Consider the following 19,401-nt stretch of genomic DNA (forward strand, 5'->3'; position numbering starts at 1 on the left):
ATAAACCTTATGCCGGAAGATGGGTTTTTTTTATGCGTGTCACCGACATTTTTTCGTATTTGTTTTTGTAATGTGAACGAGTACATAAAAATAATTATTGATGCTGATTCAACATTACAGCGGGTCACACTGACCCACGAATATTGGTAAGAAACAAACACAACAGGAGGGCTACAATGCAGCAAAAGTTTGTTTGGTTTGAAGGAGAGTTTAAATAGCATCCAATGGTGCGCTTAGGGTGATCACACGCCCCATCCCTCCTGTGGAGATCTGTACACGGTGAAACACACCAGCTGTTCCCCCGCAAACGTGCATTTGCTGCATAAGCAAATATGCAGACATTCAAAGCATCCAGTTTGTGAGGTGCTCGCCATGACTGTTGAACATTATGTCGAAGGACAAAGGACAGGGTGTATATGTGGCATGTCATTTACAAGTTGGATTAGTAGTACAGCTGATTTCAGTGTCTATTTAAACCCTCAATTTGTGAAAATTGGTACAGATTTAAGCAGTATAAAGCTGTGTTGAACGAAATATTTGCGTGACTTCAGTGCATTGGACGTAAACAGCCTGCAAATGCTGCAACGGTTGATGGGGATGGGCGAGTTCCAATAACAGAGATCGATATCAGGCAGATACGGGCCCTATATTAGGGTATCGGGTACCGGTCGAGGCTGCCAATATCAGCAATCGATAAGAAAAATAAATAAATAAATCTAACATTGATTAAGCCCTCCTCGGTAGTAGTTAGCGCTAGGCAGTGGCAGGTTGACATATTGGCGAATCGTCATCTGTGGCAGAAAGAAAGGTATTTGTTCACAATTTGTTTAATTTTGTTAAATCAAACTTTATATATCAAGAGTATTACAGGGATCTGTAAAATGTATCAGTTAGTGATACGGTCATACGGGTATCGGTCCAAAAAGTGATACTAAGCATCCCTAGTTGATGTGGTATTTCATCTCACAGTATGGATATTAAATCAGCACCAGGTCGTACGGAGCGATAGAACAAAAAATATTTTGATGATCAACAATATCTGTACTAAGTTTTATTTTGAAAATCAAAGCCACCTGTTACACTAGTTACAAATGTGTAAAAAATACAAACACATTTGGAAGGCTTCTTTGAAAAGCAGAACAGGTGAAATGTTCGCGAAAGTAAAGCTCTATTTAAAAGAGAATATCGAAAGTCCTAAGTACACTAGTAACGAGACAGAGCTGTTGCTCCTCAGCTGCTTCTGCGTAAACAACTTGACCTCTGTCTAGCCGCGGTCGGATAAGTGAGCCCAGCAAAGTTTGTTGGGACCTTCTCGCGGTTCTTCTGTTCCTTTCGTTTGACTCAGCATTTGAGTCTCAGTTTTGATATTCATTGTATATCAATGAGGCACAAAATATAAATTTTGACCCACAAATAGCAATGCAAAACATCTTATTTAGAGTCTTCTGACCTGCAGTGGAAACAATTCAGTCCGTTGCACTGTCAAAGGGACTAAAATAGGAATTTCTTCACCTTTTTGGGGGGGTTCATGTTTTGCATGAACAATGATAAAATACTTGGGTGTCAATATTTCACCTTTGGAGTTAGTGAATAGAACTGAGAAGCAGCTGTGGGAAAGGGAATTCTGGAATAGCACAATGGCACTGGGAAGTTTTACTCCTGACACACAGCTTTTTCACTGTCTGAAAAGTATTTTAAAAAGGACAATCTTATTATTCAGTTGTTATCTCAGTTGTAGATTGACTTATGAGCGCAACAATTTATGAACCTTACGAGTTGCAAACCATCATTCAGTTTTGAATTCTGTCTGTCACAGAACAAATTGAACTAATAAGTCATGCTGTGTCACAGTTGTGGCAATAATGAACCTTGACTGGTTTCTGCGTAAAAGGCACAGGCAGCTTTTTGCAAGACCTTCTGCCAGGGCTGTAACAAAAATAAAAAAATAAAAATCGGCTTTACTGTTCTAAGCCAAACGGTGGTGGGATAAAACTAAACTAAAATGTGGCTCTCAAGTGGATTTCTTTTTTTTTTTTTGCTGTGGATGCAGCTTTGAGGGTATAAAATTCACAAACACATAAACATATGTGCCCTTCACAAGCCACTCATGCAACTCATTGCTTGGGACCCAAAGCGCCGCGTATGCCTCTAATAGAGAGGAATCAATCATTGCACCAATTTTAATTTCTAGAACTGATTAAACTGATGTATCTTCACATGACCACAGCTAATCCATCAGCCAGTGAACCGGGAAACAGCGGCGGGTAGAGTTGGCGAGAGGAATCTTCGAGGAGCAGAAAACTCTCAAGTTAATTTATGTGGCTTTTATGTCCCCCCTGATTCACTTATTTTGAAGGAGAGAACCGAATGCCTCCGCTGCCGATTCATAATTTATCTACCTGGCCCCAGAGTTGCTTTGCACTTCGCAATTCTTCCAAATAAAGAATTTTTATTGAATTTCACAGTGAATCCAAAGCAATTACACCAACAATCCTCTGTGTTCCTCATGACATCAGCCGACCAGTATTCTTCTGCATCTTGACTAACCAATTAAGAGCAAAATCATGCAATTCCCAATGTAGAGAAACATGATTATCTACTGTTGATCACATGACTTTCCAGTTGAATACCAGACTTAGCTGAGCCATTGAGTGGGCGGACATTAAGAAATGGACCCATTACACAACAGCTGCACGGTGACCTTTACATTGTGGCTCTGTAAACAGCTTAAAATTTATTACCGACGACATTATAAACTTGCACAGTCACAGACGATGGAGAATACAATGCTAACGTGGCAAAATATATCAGTGCCTTGAGTAGCTGAGCATCATGCTTTTGATCCATGGGATTGTGTATGTCATCCATCCACCCTCTCAACCACTTGTCCTTATAATCGCAGATAAGGTGAAGCCTATCCCAGCTGACTTTGAGCTAGAAGCAGGGTACACTCTGGACTGGTTGCCAGAACATCAGACGCTACAGTGAACACAAACCGATAATGAGGCTGAAATCAATTTAAAAGGTGAAACAATGACTAAATCTACTATGTCCATTCGGTCCAAACTCAATTGTGTCAATCACAAACCTCCCAAAGTTTAAATTCAAAGTCTGCGGGACAGGCTTTGTATAAATTTTAATATGTTGTATTAAACAATAAAATATCCACGTCACAATGAACGGTTTCGCCAATTGATGCCCATTAAATGAGTAATTGATGGATTTAGCGTCAGGCTTTGAAACACTTCCAGGTGGGGCCAGCTACGGTAAAATCTTCAAGGCGTAATCAAGGATGTAATAAAGCCACATCTCAGACTTAAAAAGAGCTTTTAGGGTCACTTTTGTTTCCTGTCCTTTACACTTTAAGTCACATTTAATAGCTTGTCTTCTACAACAGTAAACTATGTGAACAACACAATCAAGTGTTACATTTACCTAAAATGTATGTTTTTGTCCACAGGGAAAGACTGCTACACAGCCAACAGTTCCAAATAACCTTTTCAATTTTCCCTAAAGGGAAGTTGTGTATGTGAAACCAAACACAAATAGAGGAACAACTGATTGTGTTTACTTTCTATAAAACGCATCTCCCAAGTCACTTACCACTTTATGAATGGTGTATTATTAATGTTATAAAAACTGGGAGACATTTTTTACCACCCAAAAACATGCAAAACGCAGCAATAGTTGCAGAGCGTACGGTAACCTCTCAGACTCTTGTTGTCCCACGAGGCTTAGAACGGGGTCGCAGGGCAGAGGGGGCTCTATTTATTGAACTTTATTACATTGCTTAAATTAATCGCAACTTAAATGCTTATTTTGGCTCTCAATTGCTTCTTCACACAGCCACGCCGATCGCTTATATGTCTCTACCTCTCTGTCAGTCGCCAAACCAACCCATCCCGCAGTTATAAATAATGATAGAGTTGCGAATAGCTTTTGAGTATTCAATACTTTCATTGGTCCACTGTGATATGTTCAGTTATTTCATCAGTCAGATGTGACAGGAATGGATAAAATTTATTGATGGCTTGACGCTTGTCAGTAAAAATCCATTAATAAACAGCATCCCTTCAAAAGCAGCAGGGTTCAAAGTTTGGGAAAAAGTAGTGGCGTGTAGTCCAAAAACACATGAACAGTTCTCATAGATTTTTCTATATACTGTATTATGACTATTTTATTTTATTCATTTATATTTGGGGGTTTTTTCCAGAAGTCAGAATGCCCTGTAGGACCATGCTGCCTCTCACAGGTCAGTCTAGGTACTAGAGCAAACATGTAGATTGGGAGAGGAGACTTGACATTGTCCCTCTTCATGATGAGCGGGGTCTCCAATATTAGAAGAAGAAAAGATGTTAAAAATGCTTGTATGTGTCCCAATTTAACAGAACCGGAAAAAGTTGAAATATAGACTTGGACTATTATGTAAAATGTACTCGTTTGACTCAAATCTTCTGCTCAAGTGAATTTGAAGATGACAAAATTACGCAACTTGCAGCACTAAAATCAATCAATGTCACCTTTCTGTTGCCGCCTCATGTTCCGGAAGGTGTGACAGCGGCTTGATTGCCACATTTAGGAGGGGAGGAAATGAAGAAGAGAAGATGGCGCTGGAATACACTCGCTGAGGTCACATATACGCTAACGACGGTAAATCAAACCGTCTTGATTGGTGTGAGTAATGTGATGAACGACGGGTAAGATGTACAATGGCACATACAAACCTGTGTTGGTGTGACATCATCCCTGCCTATGGAGGGCAAAAGTGCTGTTACAGATTCAAGGGCCTACCCTACTACATCAAAATATCAATCAATTATGCTTGCCATTACTAGAACACTAAATAACACGATACGAATTACAGTGGAACCCATAAGGTTGAATGGAGTCTCATCCGACAAAGTGGTAAGTAAAGAAAATTGAATGCATCTACAGAAATAAGGGTGTTTATTCACTCAACCTGGAGGGACCGAATTACGTTTGGAATAATATTAAAGCACAGTTATACCTTGAATTCAAAATTGAATACATTCAATGACGAAGCCCTTAACATGGTTGTACATTGAAAGTGGCCTGGTAGCCCAGGGCAACGACGTGACTAACAGGTCACGTCAAGTTCACGGAGGATGGCCCGACTCCGCCAATACAAATTTCAGGAATAAATATGACAAATCAACACGTCAACTGTATTACTAATATATTACTGTATTTGTCTACTAAAGGTGGAGTTTCTAACAAAATAACATGCAAAAGATCACATTTAATACTTTTCAGGGAATTTGGTAACTTCATGTGAGAAAAGGCCTTGGAACAATTCATTTGACATTCACATGCTTTTGGCAACCTATTTCTCATTTTTTTTTGCCATCATTAGTAACCTTTGGAGGCATCACATAAAAAAAATAAAAAAAACAAAGAAAAAGCATTCAACTTTAGAGATTCCACTTGTAACCGTAAAATTCTAAACAAGCTTAACAGCTGCAGATTTGTTGTGTGGTACAAATGAGACAACCCTACCTTTTCTTAAGTTTTTTTTTTCTTTTTAACTCTTCCATCATACCATGCTGCTTACTGGCTCCAGACAAAGTGAGGAAGACGCATGGATGGGGGGGGGGATAAAACATAAGAAGAAGAAACAGTGGTGAGATGGCACAGTGACATGAGTGCAACAATGAAATCACAAACAAGCACATGGAAAGGATGGAAAACACAAGACGACAAAAACAAACAGGTTACACACAACTCGATAACTCGATTTTTCCTGCCTATTGATCAAATCTGCAACGGCTCGATTATCAGATGTCAAAAACATTGTCCACCTCATTAATTATCCCGTGGATTGGGGTAAAATGATTTATCAGCTGATTATGATTCCAGCACAGATGGACGATCCATAAAAGTGCAAACAAACAAGCAATATTCATCAATAGCACAACGCTAATGATCGGTGTGTGATGAAGGGGTGACGCTAGTTCAAACGCATTCATGCACAAACACAGCATTGTCAACCGGTAGGAAAAACTTTAGAGACGCAATACTAGGTACGCCTAATGAGAGCCAATACAGGCGCTGTAGCAACAATTACGGCATTTTGTTTGATATAATGTCGTGATAGGGGTGTTTGTTTACCTAATTGCAGAAGTAATTGACATTCTTTTTAGGAGCTTATTGGAGCTGAGGATGTTATTTGTATGAGTGAACTGGAGCCTTAGCCTATCCCAACTGACTTGGGCAGGGGATATATATATAAAGACCCATTCATGTTCACATTCACATTTATGGAAAATTTAGTTTTCAATAAACGTAACACCCATGATTTTGGGACGTGGAAGATAAGATGCCCTTTATTAGTCCCACAATGGGGAAATTCGAGATTCGAACCCAGGCCTCCTGGGGAGACTGGGTCCTGAACGCGGCGCCTTAGACCACTCGGCCATCCTGGCAGATAGCCAGAATTTTATCATAATATGCAATAATTTTCCTCACTTAGTATTCTATTCCACAAATAAATGTCAATAATCCTCAAAAGTTGTAAAAGTACATATGCGGATCTGTTGTAGCAAAAAAAATGCATTTGTTTTATATTATAAATGTATTAAGTCATAGTTTTGTTCAAATACAGATACAAATGTGCCGATTAGGCACATTGATGACTTTGTGCTCAGGTGTGAAAGGCTGTATATGTGCTCTTTGATTGGCTGGCGACCAGGCCAAAGCGTACCCAGCCTCTAGCTCAAAGTCAGCTCTAATAGGCCAACCGCCCCTACCAAATGAGGAAAAAGAGGAATAGAAAACATACGGCCATATCAGTGTGCCGAGCGAAGTAATGTATAGAGCGTGCATATACAGCATAAGCACAATTCTAAGTGAGCACAGTACCACCGGAGTCAGTAGCATTTGGAGTACTATGAGTGAGGAAAGTAGAGAGGGAACATCACATATTTAAAAAAAAAACAAAAAAAAAATACGCTGTCCTATAAAAGGCAGCAAGCAGCTCTCTGTGGAAGCGCCAAGAGTGGGGGACATAACTGTGGAAATTCTGGATGAGAGAAGCATGTGAGCAGCAGATCAAAGCCTGCAATGACCAGATGAAGAGGGGGGGCACGTCGGTTCAAATGAGGCCTTTCTGCAAACGCTCACGTCCTGAGCTAACATGTTGTGTTGTTTGCATGAAAGGAAAATGATATGCACAACGTCCTCGCTAGGCGATCACTGGCGAAACTGACAATTTGAATTTCAAAGAAACAGCATTTTGCAAACCATAATATCACCACACGTTAGCTACGATAAAGCAATCCAAAATATATCAACACATAAGGTGTTGTCATTGGTTGTCTAGATTTGTTGACGACATAAAGAAAACTCCATATACTTTCACATAGACGAGCAATTTTTTTTTCTCCAGGTATTCGCTGAAGAACTCATTTTTTGGTGTGCGTTATTTTTTGTATTGTGAGGATGCTCAAGGAAATATAACGATGACATAACAGTTGGGACTTTCAAATTATATTTTTGATGCTATATGTACAGTATACTGTTCCAATAATTAGCCGACATTATGTGCACTGCAGGAACTCGGGAATAATCTCAAATCCAACTTCGTTACCGTCTGTTTTTTTTGCTGCAATGGCGTAAGCACAAAGGAGTCACATCTATAGTCGATCCACAAAATCGGCAGGTGGTAGCATACACACCAGCACGCTGGGGATCTCAATCTTCGGCACACTTAATGTTATTCTGATAGCTCCATTCTCACAATCCCATTAATGGTAACACCTAACAGCATGAACGCATTCATCTGAAGCAGATTAGCCAACAGTAGGTTGCAATAACGCAGACTTCAGCTAAAAAAAAAACATCAGCGCCTATAGAAGGGGTCATCAGTTTACAATGACGTGACATCAACACATGAGGTCCCAATTTAGTGGAACTCGCAAATTCAAAAGTCATACGAGATGGAGTTCAATCATATTTTTCCCTGACACTGTTAAATTCAAGCAGTGAGTAACCCCCCCCTCCGCCCTTTTATAATTGCATATATTAATAGTTTAAATGCAAAGTATACCACAAACTATAATGATTTGATTTAGAAAAAAAAATGTCACTACTTGAGTGGTAGGAAAGGGCAAAGAGTGAGAAAGTCAGAGTCAACAGGGATGCTTCTTGACACTCGACTTAATGTTAATGACATCTCAACCTTTCAGAAAAACATCAGAGAGGGTGAAGAGCCAGCAGGCGTAACACTCGATACGCCACCCAAACAATATTAACGTGTAATTCAAATAAATTATGATGTGACTACAGATAATGTGTTTTGCTGCCGAAGACCGGGGAGGGGAGAAAAAAATGACGAGGGAAAGCCAACAAGGACATGAGGAGGTACAGAGGAAAAGTTGTACCAACCTATATATCGCTTAAAAAACATTACCTTAACTTTGCCTACAAATCTTAAGACAAGCCACTCTTCTCTTGATAGTATTTATGAACAGTCCAACTGCACTATTATCTCTGATTGTTAAACCATCAAAGCCAATCAGAAGACCGAAGAAAGTTAATTCTAGAAAGGGCAAACAACAGTGAATCCAGAGAAAAAATGTAATACAAGTGTGGATGAACTAATGAGCATCAATCACACGTTGAATACAAGACACACATGCCAGTTTCACCACAGTCCTGTAGATGGCGCTAATGCACATTCCGAAATGGATGCTAACTGCCAGTGTTAAAATTGACCAGATTTATCTCTGTGAGTAGCGTATGTAGCAGCATGTTAGGCAATATGCATATCACTAATTTGTCTCCTTTAAATGGGAAAAACTGTGTTGAAATGGTTTACGCTGTGAAAACCGAAAACTCTTTGCACGTTGACAAGAGGCAAAAAGACACTCCAAAAAAAAAAATCTACACTTTCAAAAATAGCCTCATGCGTGTGGCCACAGTTCTCAACTTACTTCCTCTCACCCTTCTGTCTTCTCACATCCTGTCCTTGTACCCGCACTTCCCTAGAGAGCCCACCGCCCCCTCCTTATTCGACTCCAGTGTACCCTGTGTCATTGTAAAGATAATTATATATTAACGTGTTCTTGTCGCCGTCGTCACCGTCTGTCTTTCGGTGCCATCTGTGCCCAGTCAGGTGCCCGCCGTCGCCCCCCATCCTGTGCCACTCTGGCCTGGCCTGCCTGAGGCGGCCATAACGGTGGATAGGGGCACAGATCACAGGCTCCCACACAAGTGCAGACTTTCTCTGTGATTTGCGCGCACACACACCCACACGAACGCACGCACACCTTCTGCTGACAGCCTCAGTGCCGCTCTACTCTGTGCCGTCCCTGGGGCTAGGTAGGCTGAGCCGGCAAAAAGAGGCACGCAGCAGTAGTCACCACAGTCCCTTCTGCCCTATTTTGTCCTGTCCTGTTCTCATTGTTCTAAAGATGACACTTACCTTGATAAAGTTACTTAGAGGACAACAGAGAGATGAAGACACAAGGCCCTTCAGTGTATCTGGAAGAGCCAACTTTTGCGTCTCTTTTCTCTATAAACAGCAATGGCACAATAGGGGGGTTGGGAGGGGAAGGGTTTTTTGGGGGGCAAAGTCAAGTGGCAATCATCCATTTTCAGGGGTAGTATGGGAATAATTTTGCCACTTTAAATATAGTGCCCCAACATGGAATGGGGACAGAGGGTGGTATCAAAAGGCATCCTAAAAGTCTCGGCCTCATCCGTCTTTTTCACTTATCTGTATAAAAGCCACCATCACGAAGCGGGGGAATGAGGTCTGGCAATTTTACACCTTTAGAGGTAGTACTAGAAGCTCATTGTAGACTGCCTCTAAAAGGAGTCATTCCCCCAGCCTTGTCTTGTGTGCAATTCAGTAGGAATTGCATGATGAAATGGTTGGGACAAAGTCAAGCCAGTAATTTTTTTGCCTTCAGAGGTAGTATGAGAAGCAGTTTTCAAACTGCCTTTATTTATTTATTTTGTGTGTGTGTGTGTGTCACTGTTTTCCATTCAAGGCACAGACTTCAAAGGCGGGGTACACAGTCATCCCAGCAACTTTCCCAACTGTGGAGGTATTAATACGAAGCGCCATGTACAGTATTTTGTCTCTTTAAGATTACATTGTCACACATGTCTCCTGTGTCACAGTTCTCAATAAAAGGCACAGACACGGAATGGGGGGTACAAATTTGATGTTGAAATATATTCCACTATGGGATGAATTATCAGATGCTCCTTTTACACTGCCTGTAAGAGCCAGCATTTTACATCTTTTTGCAACTGTTATATAAATATAAATAAAGAGGTCACTGACAATGAAAAATGGCACAAATTCGACCAAGCAGTGTTCTGCCTTCTGAGATCAGAAGAACCATGAGGTGGAATATTCGGGGTTATAAAAGTTAAAACCAGAAATTTAATTTGCTCTCTGTTGGACTGAAAGCAATTGCCGAAGTCCAACAAAGATATGCCTGCGATATTACGTTGCTGTGTGAAAGTTCTATGCGAGCCCCGTTGTCAAAAAACGGAATTCCGATTACAACTGAGTTTGTGGGACTTGAATTAAAGGGCAAGTCAACCACCAAAATTTATTTGCAATATGTGTGCCTTCACCAGTCTAAACATGGCGTTTCGATTACGATTGCATTTGGGGAATATTTGAGTTAAACAGCAAAATCTGTTTATAGCCATCTTAAGGATCAGCTTCAGAAAACAGCTGAGCCATGAGTGGTGGTTGCCTGAGGCCTGAGCAATTGTGACAAAACGGTTGCCACTTGAGATGGCTAAAAATAGGTGTGTTTTGTTGTTTAACTCATGTTCCACAAACGCAATATTAATCAGAATGCCGTGTTACAATTCGCAGGGTAACATGTAACATATTCTTGTTTACACTTTTTTGGGGTTGACTTCCCCTTTAAGCAAATTAAAAAATCCACTCATTCTTATTCATCTCCGGGGGCGGCCATTTTGTCTTGTACTGTCTGAAAATGACATCACAGTGTCTAAGGGGTCGGTTTGCAAGCGTGATGACCAAATTGTTTGCATCAACATCAGCTCCTTCAACTTTGCACATCATTTTTATTGTAGATATCGGAACAGAGTATCACCGAGTGGCATTCTGTTGCGATAGTGCAGATGGAGGGGGCGGGAGGAGGACAACGATGGATGGAAAAAGAAGAGCCGAGATAAAGAATGAAATAACAGGAGGGAAGGAAAGTTAAAAAGAAAAAAAAAAAAAAGAAAAAAGCCAGTGGGACTGTGGGAGGACTGTTCTCGTCAATGCTGAATCTCAATAAGTAAACAAATATTCTCCATTTCTTCTCCTTTGCTCTTCGCGTTACGTCGCCCCGATTGCTATCTTTTGGCTTCTTCACTTTTTTTTTACAGCTCATCTCTCTCATCTCATTCCACTTCCCTACAGCAGCTTTCTTTCATCCTCTGTTTTTTTTCATGCCCCAAGTGTCATCGCAGTTCCTCAACTCTCAGCATGCATTTTCTCTTCAAACCATGGTTCTTTCGAAAGCCCTCTTCACGCTAAAGCGAGGCACACACACACACACTGATTTTTAAAACCTAAAAAAAAAAAAAAAAGTACAATCATAACCAATTTCCAAAATTGAGAGACATGAGGGGGAAAAAACAACAATAACAAAAATCCCTGTGTGACTTGCTCACTTATCTGGTGACTAGATTGCGGTTGCACACTAATTTTTAGTGTGGTGAAAAATCTGTGACACAAATTAGCCAGAATCACAATGCAAGGAGCTTCTCTATCTGTGTCCGGCAGCAGCGTGAGAACTTAGGTTGCATCCTAAGTGGCCAATGTTCTATTTCACATCACAATCTGGGAGCCCGTGTCTCAGCACAACTCAGCGTTAACCACCGAATTTGTGAACATAAACATTGACAGCTTTCTGAGCAAGTCAGAGAGATAATTACTCTCCACACCAGAGGAGCTAAAACTGAAACACAGTGGAAATGTCCATCACCCTTCCATCCATTTGAAGCAAATTCATAGTTTGTTGACTCAAACTATGAAATTGTGAAAATGCGAAACAACTTTGTTTGACCCTTACTGGCAAATGAACAAATGAGGTGGGACCCTTACTCATGCACACTTGTGCCACAAAGTGCTTATTTGGCACATAAGTACAATTGAGCAAAAACAGGAGTTGTCAGGTTTTCTTTGCAGTTGTTTTTTTTTAATTCCACATTTTCCCAAATTTTACACAGTAAGACAAAAAAAAACATCTTTCAATGTTCACACGGCAACAATACTGCTGGCTTTGTCAAGAAAATGTTCACTTTGAGTTTACACAGTTAGCATTACCTGTATCAAAACGGTTGTCATGTAATCGAAGGACCAGAACGGTATTCTTTTTAACCTATTATTAGGTTTTTTGTAAACTGGCTTGCTACTCTTGTCCTCATTGAATTGTCACTTTCATGCGACAATGGAGACATATTGAAAAGAATAAATAGAGCCTTTCCACCAAAAAAAAAAAAAAGAAAATTGCCAAGAAAAACACATGACTGACAGCCTCCATTGTTGCCTTTTAAATGCTGTCCTGCATCCCTGGTTTTGCTTGCGCCAACACAACCGGTGGTGGAAAGGCAAGCCAGACATGGTGGCTTAAAAAAATAAAACATTTTGCTTGCTTGAGTGCAACATTGCGCGAGCAGAGGAGCAGATGTTCTGCTGGCAGAGGTAGGTCGTCCTGGTGGCCTCCGTCAAGGAGCCGTGAGGGTGGAGGAGTGTAGCAGCTCCCCTTGAGGCTTTGGGGGGCGGGGCAAAGTGGCTCATTACTGTGAATAGTGCACAGGAGAACATGGAAACGCTGTGTGCAGGCTTGTCTGTTTGAGTGCCTCTGTCTATAATTAGGAGTCGCCGCGAGTAGCCGTGTGGATCACAGTCAGATAAGTTGTCTGGCGGTGAGCCAGGGTGGAGATTACCTCACATCAACACACATACACAGAGGAGCGTGTGTGTGTGTGAGACACTGCAGTGCTCTGTGCTTGTTTTGAAATGATTTGGTTTCCCTGATAAGAACCACTTGCAGATGACAGGGTGTAAGTCTACAGTTTCTTACTCGGACCTTGATTTTCCATAGTTGAACAATCATGAGTTTCAGTCATGATACTTGGAAGATGAATGTGAGAGGTTCCAGGTTGGTTATGAGCAGTGATTGGCAGGTAACCAGTATGCCACCTGTTGCGCAAAACCATCTGGGATATCCTCCAGATGACCCTAATGAAGACAAGCGCTACAGAAATGTCTGACTGTTGGCGTCTCCCCAAGTCACTCGATTGTGTGACGAGGATGAAGGCGGCAGAAAGGCAAAAAACTCAAACCTGTGAAAATTTGAGCTGCAACGGGGGGGGGGGGGGGTGGAAATCCTTGACAATTAAAAATTAATGTCTTCTAAATTTGACACACCATCGAGAAGTGTTGCTGTCACGTTTGAATGATTAAAAAAAAAGGGAAGTTAAACACGAAACGTCAAAAAGGTGGGAAATAATGTATAATGATTTGGGGGCATCCGCCGAATATGTAAAACCAGTCCCCAAAGAACTGTCAACTGTCAATCAAATGCCACTCCTCCGACCTGTCTACAAATGACACGTTTGAGGTTTGAGCCGTGAAAATATATCACTTTTAAGCCTCCTCCCACTAGATCATAGGTGTCAAACGCCGGTCCTGGTGGGCCACTTTCCTGCATGTTTTCCATCTGTCACTGCTGCAACACACCTGATTCGAATAATCAGCTCATCAGCAAGCTTTGAAGGAGCTTAATAATGATCATGATCATTTGAATTAGGCACTAGGTCGTCATGGGGCTTTTCAGTATCATGACAACAAGGCGCTCTAAAGCTGCCAGACCAGCGCGAAGCCCCGATCTACATGGGGGCTGTCATGTGGGACTTTAAAAAAAAAAAAGTATTCCTCCTCTTCTACCTTTTTCTCTGTAGCATGTGTGCACATATGGCTGACAACAAGGCCTGTTTTAAAGCAGCCATGCCAGTAGACTAAATGAAGGAAGGTGCATTCAGATCTCCACAATTCTGCACAACACAGTTCTCACTCTTTGGATCTTTCTGGGAATAATGTAAATATAAAAAAATACGGAATTCACTTTACAGTGTATTTACCAAGGTAGTAAATGGTTAAGTCTGTTCCTGCTTTGCATTTTGTTCCCAATCTTGTTGGCTTGCCTGAATACTCAGCCGGCATGTCAACAATTCAGTCCATTCTTTGTGCTGTTTGACAAGACGCCACATTGAGTGAAGACGGAGACTACTACAGTACATTTGCTGCCATGTGCTTGTCACTTGTAAAAAGTGTTGAGTATTTTATATATGTGTTTATAAGAGTTTTAGTTATGTTTAAGTGAAACAATTGTATTACCCCTTATCATTTTACAAATGGTTGTTTGTCAATAACCAAATGGCTGACGACCAGTTAGGTGTATACTCCGCCTTTCACCCAAAGTCAGCCTGGATATGCTCCCGCTCACCCGTGACCCAAACAAGGAGAAATTGTTGAGAAAATGGATGGATGGAATGTCACCAGGCACCACAGAATGGATTGCAGTCAATCTTGGACCACGGCCACCAAAACAACTGTACTTCAAAATCTGGGATGTCTTGGACTCACAACAAGGCAACACGGACAGCTCCCCAAAGTAGCGCATCAACGACACGAGCCAGCAGTACAAACATGCATACGTCCGCACACACAAACTGAAAATAGCCGACGGTTCTTGCCCTCATTCAACCCCTACAAGGCACATATGACATTATGCAAAACACACATGCACACTTTCTCTGGCAGGCAACCTCCACCTGGGTATAAAAATCTTTCATCTCTGCAACGAGCGCCACTGGGCATACTCCATTGTAAACCCACGCTCTTTCTTCTCCACCTGCTACCCATTCCAACACAGACACTCGCATTCAGTCAATATAAATGTACCGCACAGCGACTAACTACTAAGTACGGCGCTTGGCAAATGTAGTTGTAATATTTACAAGACGCATTAAGAGCAAATGCATTTACGACATTAAAGTCCACAAACACCGTGTTACTGCTGGCCACCGCTGTCGGGCCATTACGGGGCCTTGCAAAAGCATTATGCACTAATGCACCCATTAACGACGTTGGTCAAGACTTTACGAATAAAACCTTGTTTGGAACACTAAGGAGGGACTTTTTTACCCCCAGAAAGTTTTGGTTTGAATTCCAATTTGATCCACTTCTGAAGCATTCTACTGTACTACAAGCATACAAATCACATACAAAAGAAAAGCAGAAGCTAAGCGTAAGCCCTGCTTGGTAAAGTACAGCCCTTACTATTTAAAGGCAAGTCTGGGCGGTTTTTTTCCCCTTTGGTCTTTGACGTTTGCCACAAAATTTTCCTTATGGAGATGCAGCTACGGTGAATGAAGCACAACACGCAAACCAACACTTTTTCCACTTTCTGATCAAAGCTGACAAAGGATCGATCACTGGATGCCTCAAAACGGATTATCATATGGTGTAGGGCGTTTTAAGAGTTGTTTTTCTAAGCTTGTTTTAAAACTTCAAACATGTTCAACATTTAAATGGGTCATAAAGGGTTGAACGCCCATTTTTTGACAACTTTAAGGTGTTGATAACCAAGACGTCGATTAATCAATGACTTTAATTTTCTCAACTTGATCTGCGAAGCAATGTACAAAAAAATGTTGATAATCAAGACAATGTCGATTAATCAATGACATCCGTTAATTTTTTCAACTTGTTCTGCGCAACAATGTAGAAAGAAAATAAAGCAAAAAAAATAAAAAATAACTAGTCATTTTTCCAAACAGTCTCAGTCACTCAGTTACACGCATTTCCTGCCTGCTCCTCAAGGCACACGTCCCACCACCGACTAACCACGTTAAGATACCTTCAAGTACTGAATTTGTACTACTACATCAACAATTCTTGAAACACAAATGACAAGGTTGTTACTTGCTGATGGAAATAAGAATATTCTACAGTTTTCAAAAATAAAAGAGGAGGTAATGCTTTGAAGCAAAGCATTGAAGCAAACCATGCGTTATGTGGAAATATGCATGTGAAGTTTTATACAATCTGACGGAATTTGAAAGAATCTGCGAGTGTCTGTCCTTGCTGCGACCATTTTTGTTGAGCTTTGCACTTTTCAAAAACATTTACAATCCCATCTCTGCAAACTAATTTTGCGCTTGGAGCGCTCTATCAAATGTTCAACAGTGAAAACCAACACCGCTTCAGAAAGCGCAAATCTCCCTTTCAAATAGGCCGGTCACCATCACTTTTACACCTAAATGAGTGAACATGCAATTTTGCTCCTGTTATTTGGGATCTTTGGTAGAAAATTGCAATTCTACTAAATCAAGCTCAACATGCCCACCAGCAGCGCACACGGTCCCTTACACTGACCATGCAACCTAGTTCCAGGCACCTGCTAGTTAGGATTTTGTTAAACCAGACCCTAAAAGAGCAGTAAGCAAACACTTGACCGTTTTTTCCTTATGACTAGACCATTGAGGGGAAATAAAAGAGATACATTAAAAAAAAAACTCCCTTTCCTGCTCGGTTTCACCTTGACAAAGAAACAAGAGGCTTTAATTCATTAATGCTGTTTTCCCTGAAACAGATCCACAATAGAATCGTAATTCCACAGCTCCACATTAGCATCGGTCTTCAAGGAGTCTAATGAGCAAGAAGAATCACCGACGCGTACAAAGACAAAGATGATGAGGGATTTCCTGCTAAAAAACCTGGGCAAAAATAACTCACACAGTCACACGCGCACATTTGAACAACGTGCCGAGGTGCCCTTGCACATACAAAGCAAACAAATGACACTCTAATGGCACTCGGTCTCTTCAGGCTTTAACCTTCACACATATACACACACGCATGCATGCACGCATGCAATCATGCACACGCACGTAAACACACGGAAGCAGGCAATCAGAAACGGACTGATTGGACTTTATGGTCAACATTTGATGCATGCTTGTGACGTGGGTGTGTGTGAATGTGGAGTGTAATCAGAATGAAGGAGTGCGCGGGCGGGAATTTGTTACTGATCAGTTGACGGGTCACAGCGGTCAAGCAAAACTTCTGTGCGAGGTAAGGGGATGACAGGTTGTACAAAAAAGAAATGCATGCTTGACTTAAGCAACATGTATGAAAAAAGGGCCCACTGAGTTCAGGCTTTCACTGCGCTAAATTAACTTTTCCACCATCTTCATATGTATCAGACGCACCCGGGTTGTTGATACTAAGTTGGTAAATTGTATATACTATATGTAGTACACATACTGCTTAAAGTGAATGTTGTGTCACTTGGTATTCCCTAAACCTACCACAGGCGACAAAATATATATTCTGGGCGTTTAAAAGGAAAAAAAAAAAAAAAAGAGGTTTGTGCTTGCTTGATTAGATACGTCAAGCACTCAAACACCCTTTTCCGCTGAAGAAGTACACTTTCCATTGTTCATTCCTGCGACCATTAGGTTTATACAAAAGCCACTGACTCATAACAAATGGAGAGAAAGAGTCAGTACCTCTTTCTTCCCCTAACTTTCTTTACGACAAAGAAATTTGGGCCATCATGTCAACGTCCAGGTTGTACAACCAGAAGAGAGGTCATTTCACGGGTCACCATTTCACAGGGTTAAGTACAGTGGGCACTGGGCAGCATTCCCTTCTACGTAACAAGACAGGGAGCATTCCTCACTTAAAGGGTCTCCATACCGGGTCCTGATTCATACATTGGAAATATCCAAATATGTTTGAGGTTGCTTTGACCAGACATGACAAAGCCTTCCTATAGAGTTGCATGACTTTTTGAACGTTTTTTTTTTAAAGTTTAGTTTATTTTTTTTTAGCTATGTATATACATATATATATATATACATATATATATATATATATATATACACATATATATATATATACATACATATACATATATACATATACATATATACATATACATATATACACATATATATATATGATTAATTATTAGGTTGAAAATATCTGACTAAGTTTGGTCTATTTCCCAAAACTAGTCAGTGATTCTCAACAAATGACGTAATATTAAAATGTTATGAGCAATCATGAACTGCATTGCAGGAAATGATCCCAATTCATTTAACAGGTCTAAAAATTAGGGCTGAGTACCGATTAAAATTTCCAAATTTGATACAATGCACAAGGGTTCAATTCAATTCACTATTGACTTTGATTTTCAATTCAATCAAGAATTTCACGCGGTACCAACTTTACGTTCGTATAGAAGGCATTCTCAGAAGAACCAATGCTGCAATTAGTACAAACTGCTGACTGTAACTTGGTGTATTAGTAAAAATATTCACATTCACATAAAGAATTGAAGCCAAAGCAGTTACATTAATCATCTACGTTTTATTTAACATGACCCGATCAAACCAATAAATACATCGACCTTCATGCATGTTAGTGATGACGCCACTGCTTCCGCCATTTTGTTTTGATACGCTACTTTCGCACTGTTTATGGAAAAAAAGACGCCTTTTAAAAAGGATCGATATATAGTTAGCGATTTTTTGAAACCCAGCCCTCCTAAAAATGATTATTTATTTACTATAATAATTTCTCTTTGCTTATATTCCTACGCTGGCTAAACAATTAAATTTTCTCCCACAAGAGATCAGAAGCTACAATTAGCGCGTCTATCTGTCTGTTGCAATTGATGCACAAGAATAATAAATAGCTTTGTGTTCAACTAAAATGGCACAGACGAAGCAAGTGTGTGAGGAAACTGAAACGAGATCATTATTTCATACTTTTGGTGCCATTTTTATTTGCTCATGTGTAGTGATGTTTTCTCATGTAAAATATGAGCCCAGGCACAATAAATGTTGGAAAACCCTGGTCTAGGTTTTCTCAAAAATTGCAGAAGGCAGAATAACTGCTAAATGAGCATCATTTGTGATGTAAAAAAAAAAAAAGCAGAGTGTACACCACAAGACCCAGTACAAAGACCCCTAGTGTATCGGTTCAGTTTTGGTATATCTAGTTGAGTACACGGGGCCACTACAAGACAGTCACGTCCAATCGGGTGATATCAGAATAGACACTCACTCAGTTGTCTCCTTGAGGACAACGTGGCGCTCCCATGCGCCTTGATGCCCTAGAAACAGAAGACATGTTGACACAAAAAGCAACCAATGTTGTAAAGAAAAAAAATAAATCAAAATCAGGAAAAAGAAGGGGTGGGCACAGAGACAAAGAGGGATTGTTAGTCTGCAACACTTAAGAGTATTACACAGCAAGCACAAATCAACCTCGGTGTACATTCATCAGTGGAAGACTGATTAAGTCTTTTTGATCTACAC

The 19,401-nt window shown here is 40.6% G+C and overlaps 1 protein-coding gene across 4 annotated transcripts in view; it reads right to left on the reverse strand.

The window, feature by feature from the left end:
• Positions 1 to 19,401, reverse strand: part of ccser1 (coiled-coil serine-rich protein 1) — a 120,771-nt gene that overhangs the window by 22,710 nt on the left and 78,660 nt on the right. Inside the window, exons 11-12 of one of the 4 annotated variants that reach the window (XM_088295510.1) lie at positions 19,148 to 19,196; positions 5,518 to 5,571 (exon numbers count right to left, since the gene is read on the reverse strand). The exons of 2 other annotated variants lie outside the window; for them this stretch is intronic. In XM_088295510.1, coding sequence (XP_088151636.1) covers positions 5,555 to 5,571; positions 19,148 to 19,196 — 66 coding nt within the window. In that variant the 3' untranslated portion in view covers positions 5,518 to 5,554. The remainder of the gene's footprint in view (positions 1 to 5,517; positions 5,572 to 19,147; positions 19,197 to 19,401) is intronic. One more of the 4 variants, XM_088295502.1, reaches the window with a different exon arrangement.

The sequence above is a fragment of the Idiotropiscis lumnitzeri genome, chromosome 1 (genome assembly GCF_059441095.1).
Source record: "Idiotropiscis lumnitzeri isolate Australia: NSW breed Sydney's pygmy pipehorse chromosome 1, RoL_Ilum_1.0, whole genome shotgun sequence".
Classification (NCBI taxonomy): domain Eukaryota; kingdom Metazoa; phylum Chordata; class Actinopteri; order Syngnathiformes; family Syngnathidae; genus Idiotropiscis; species Idiotropiscis lumnitzeri.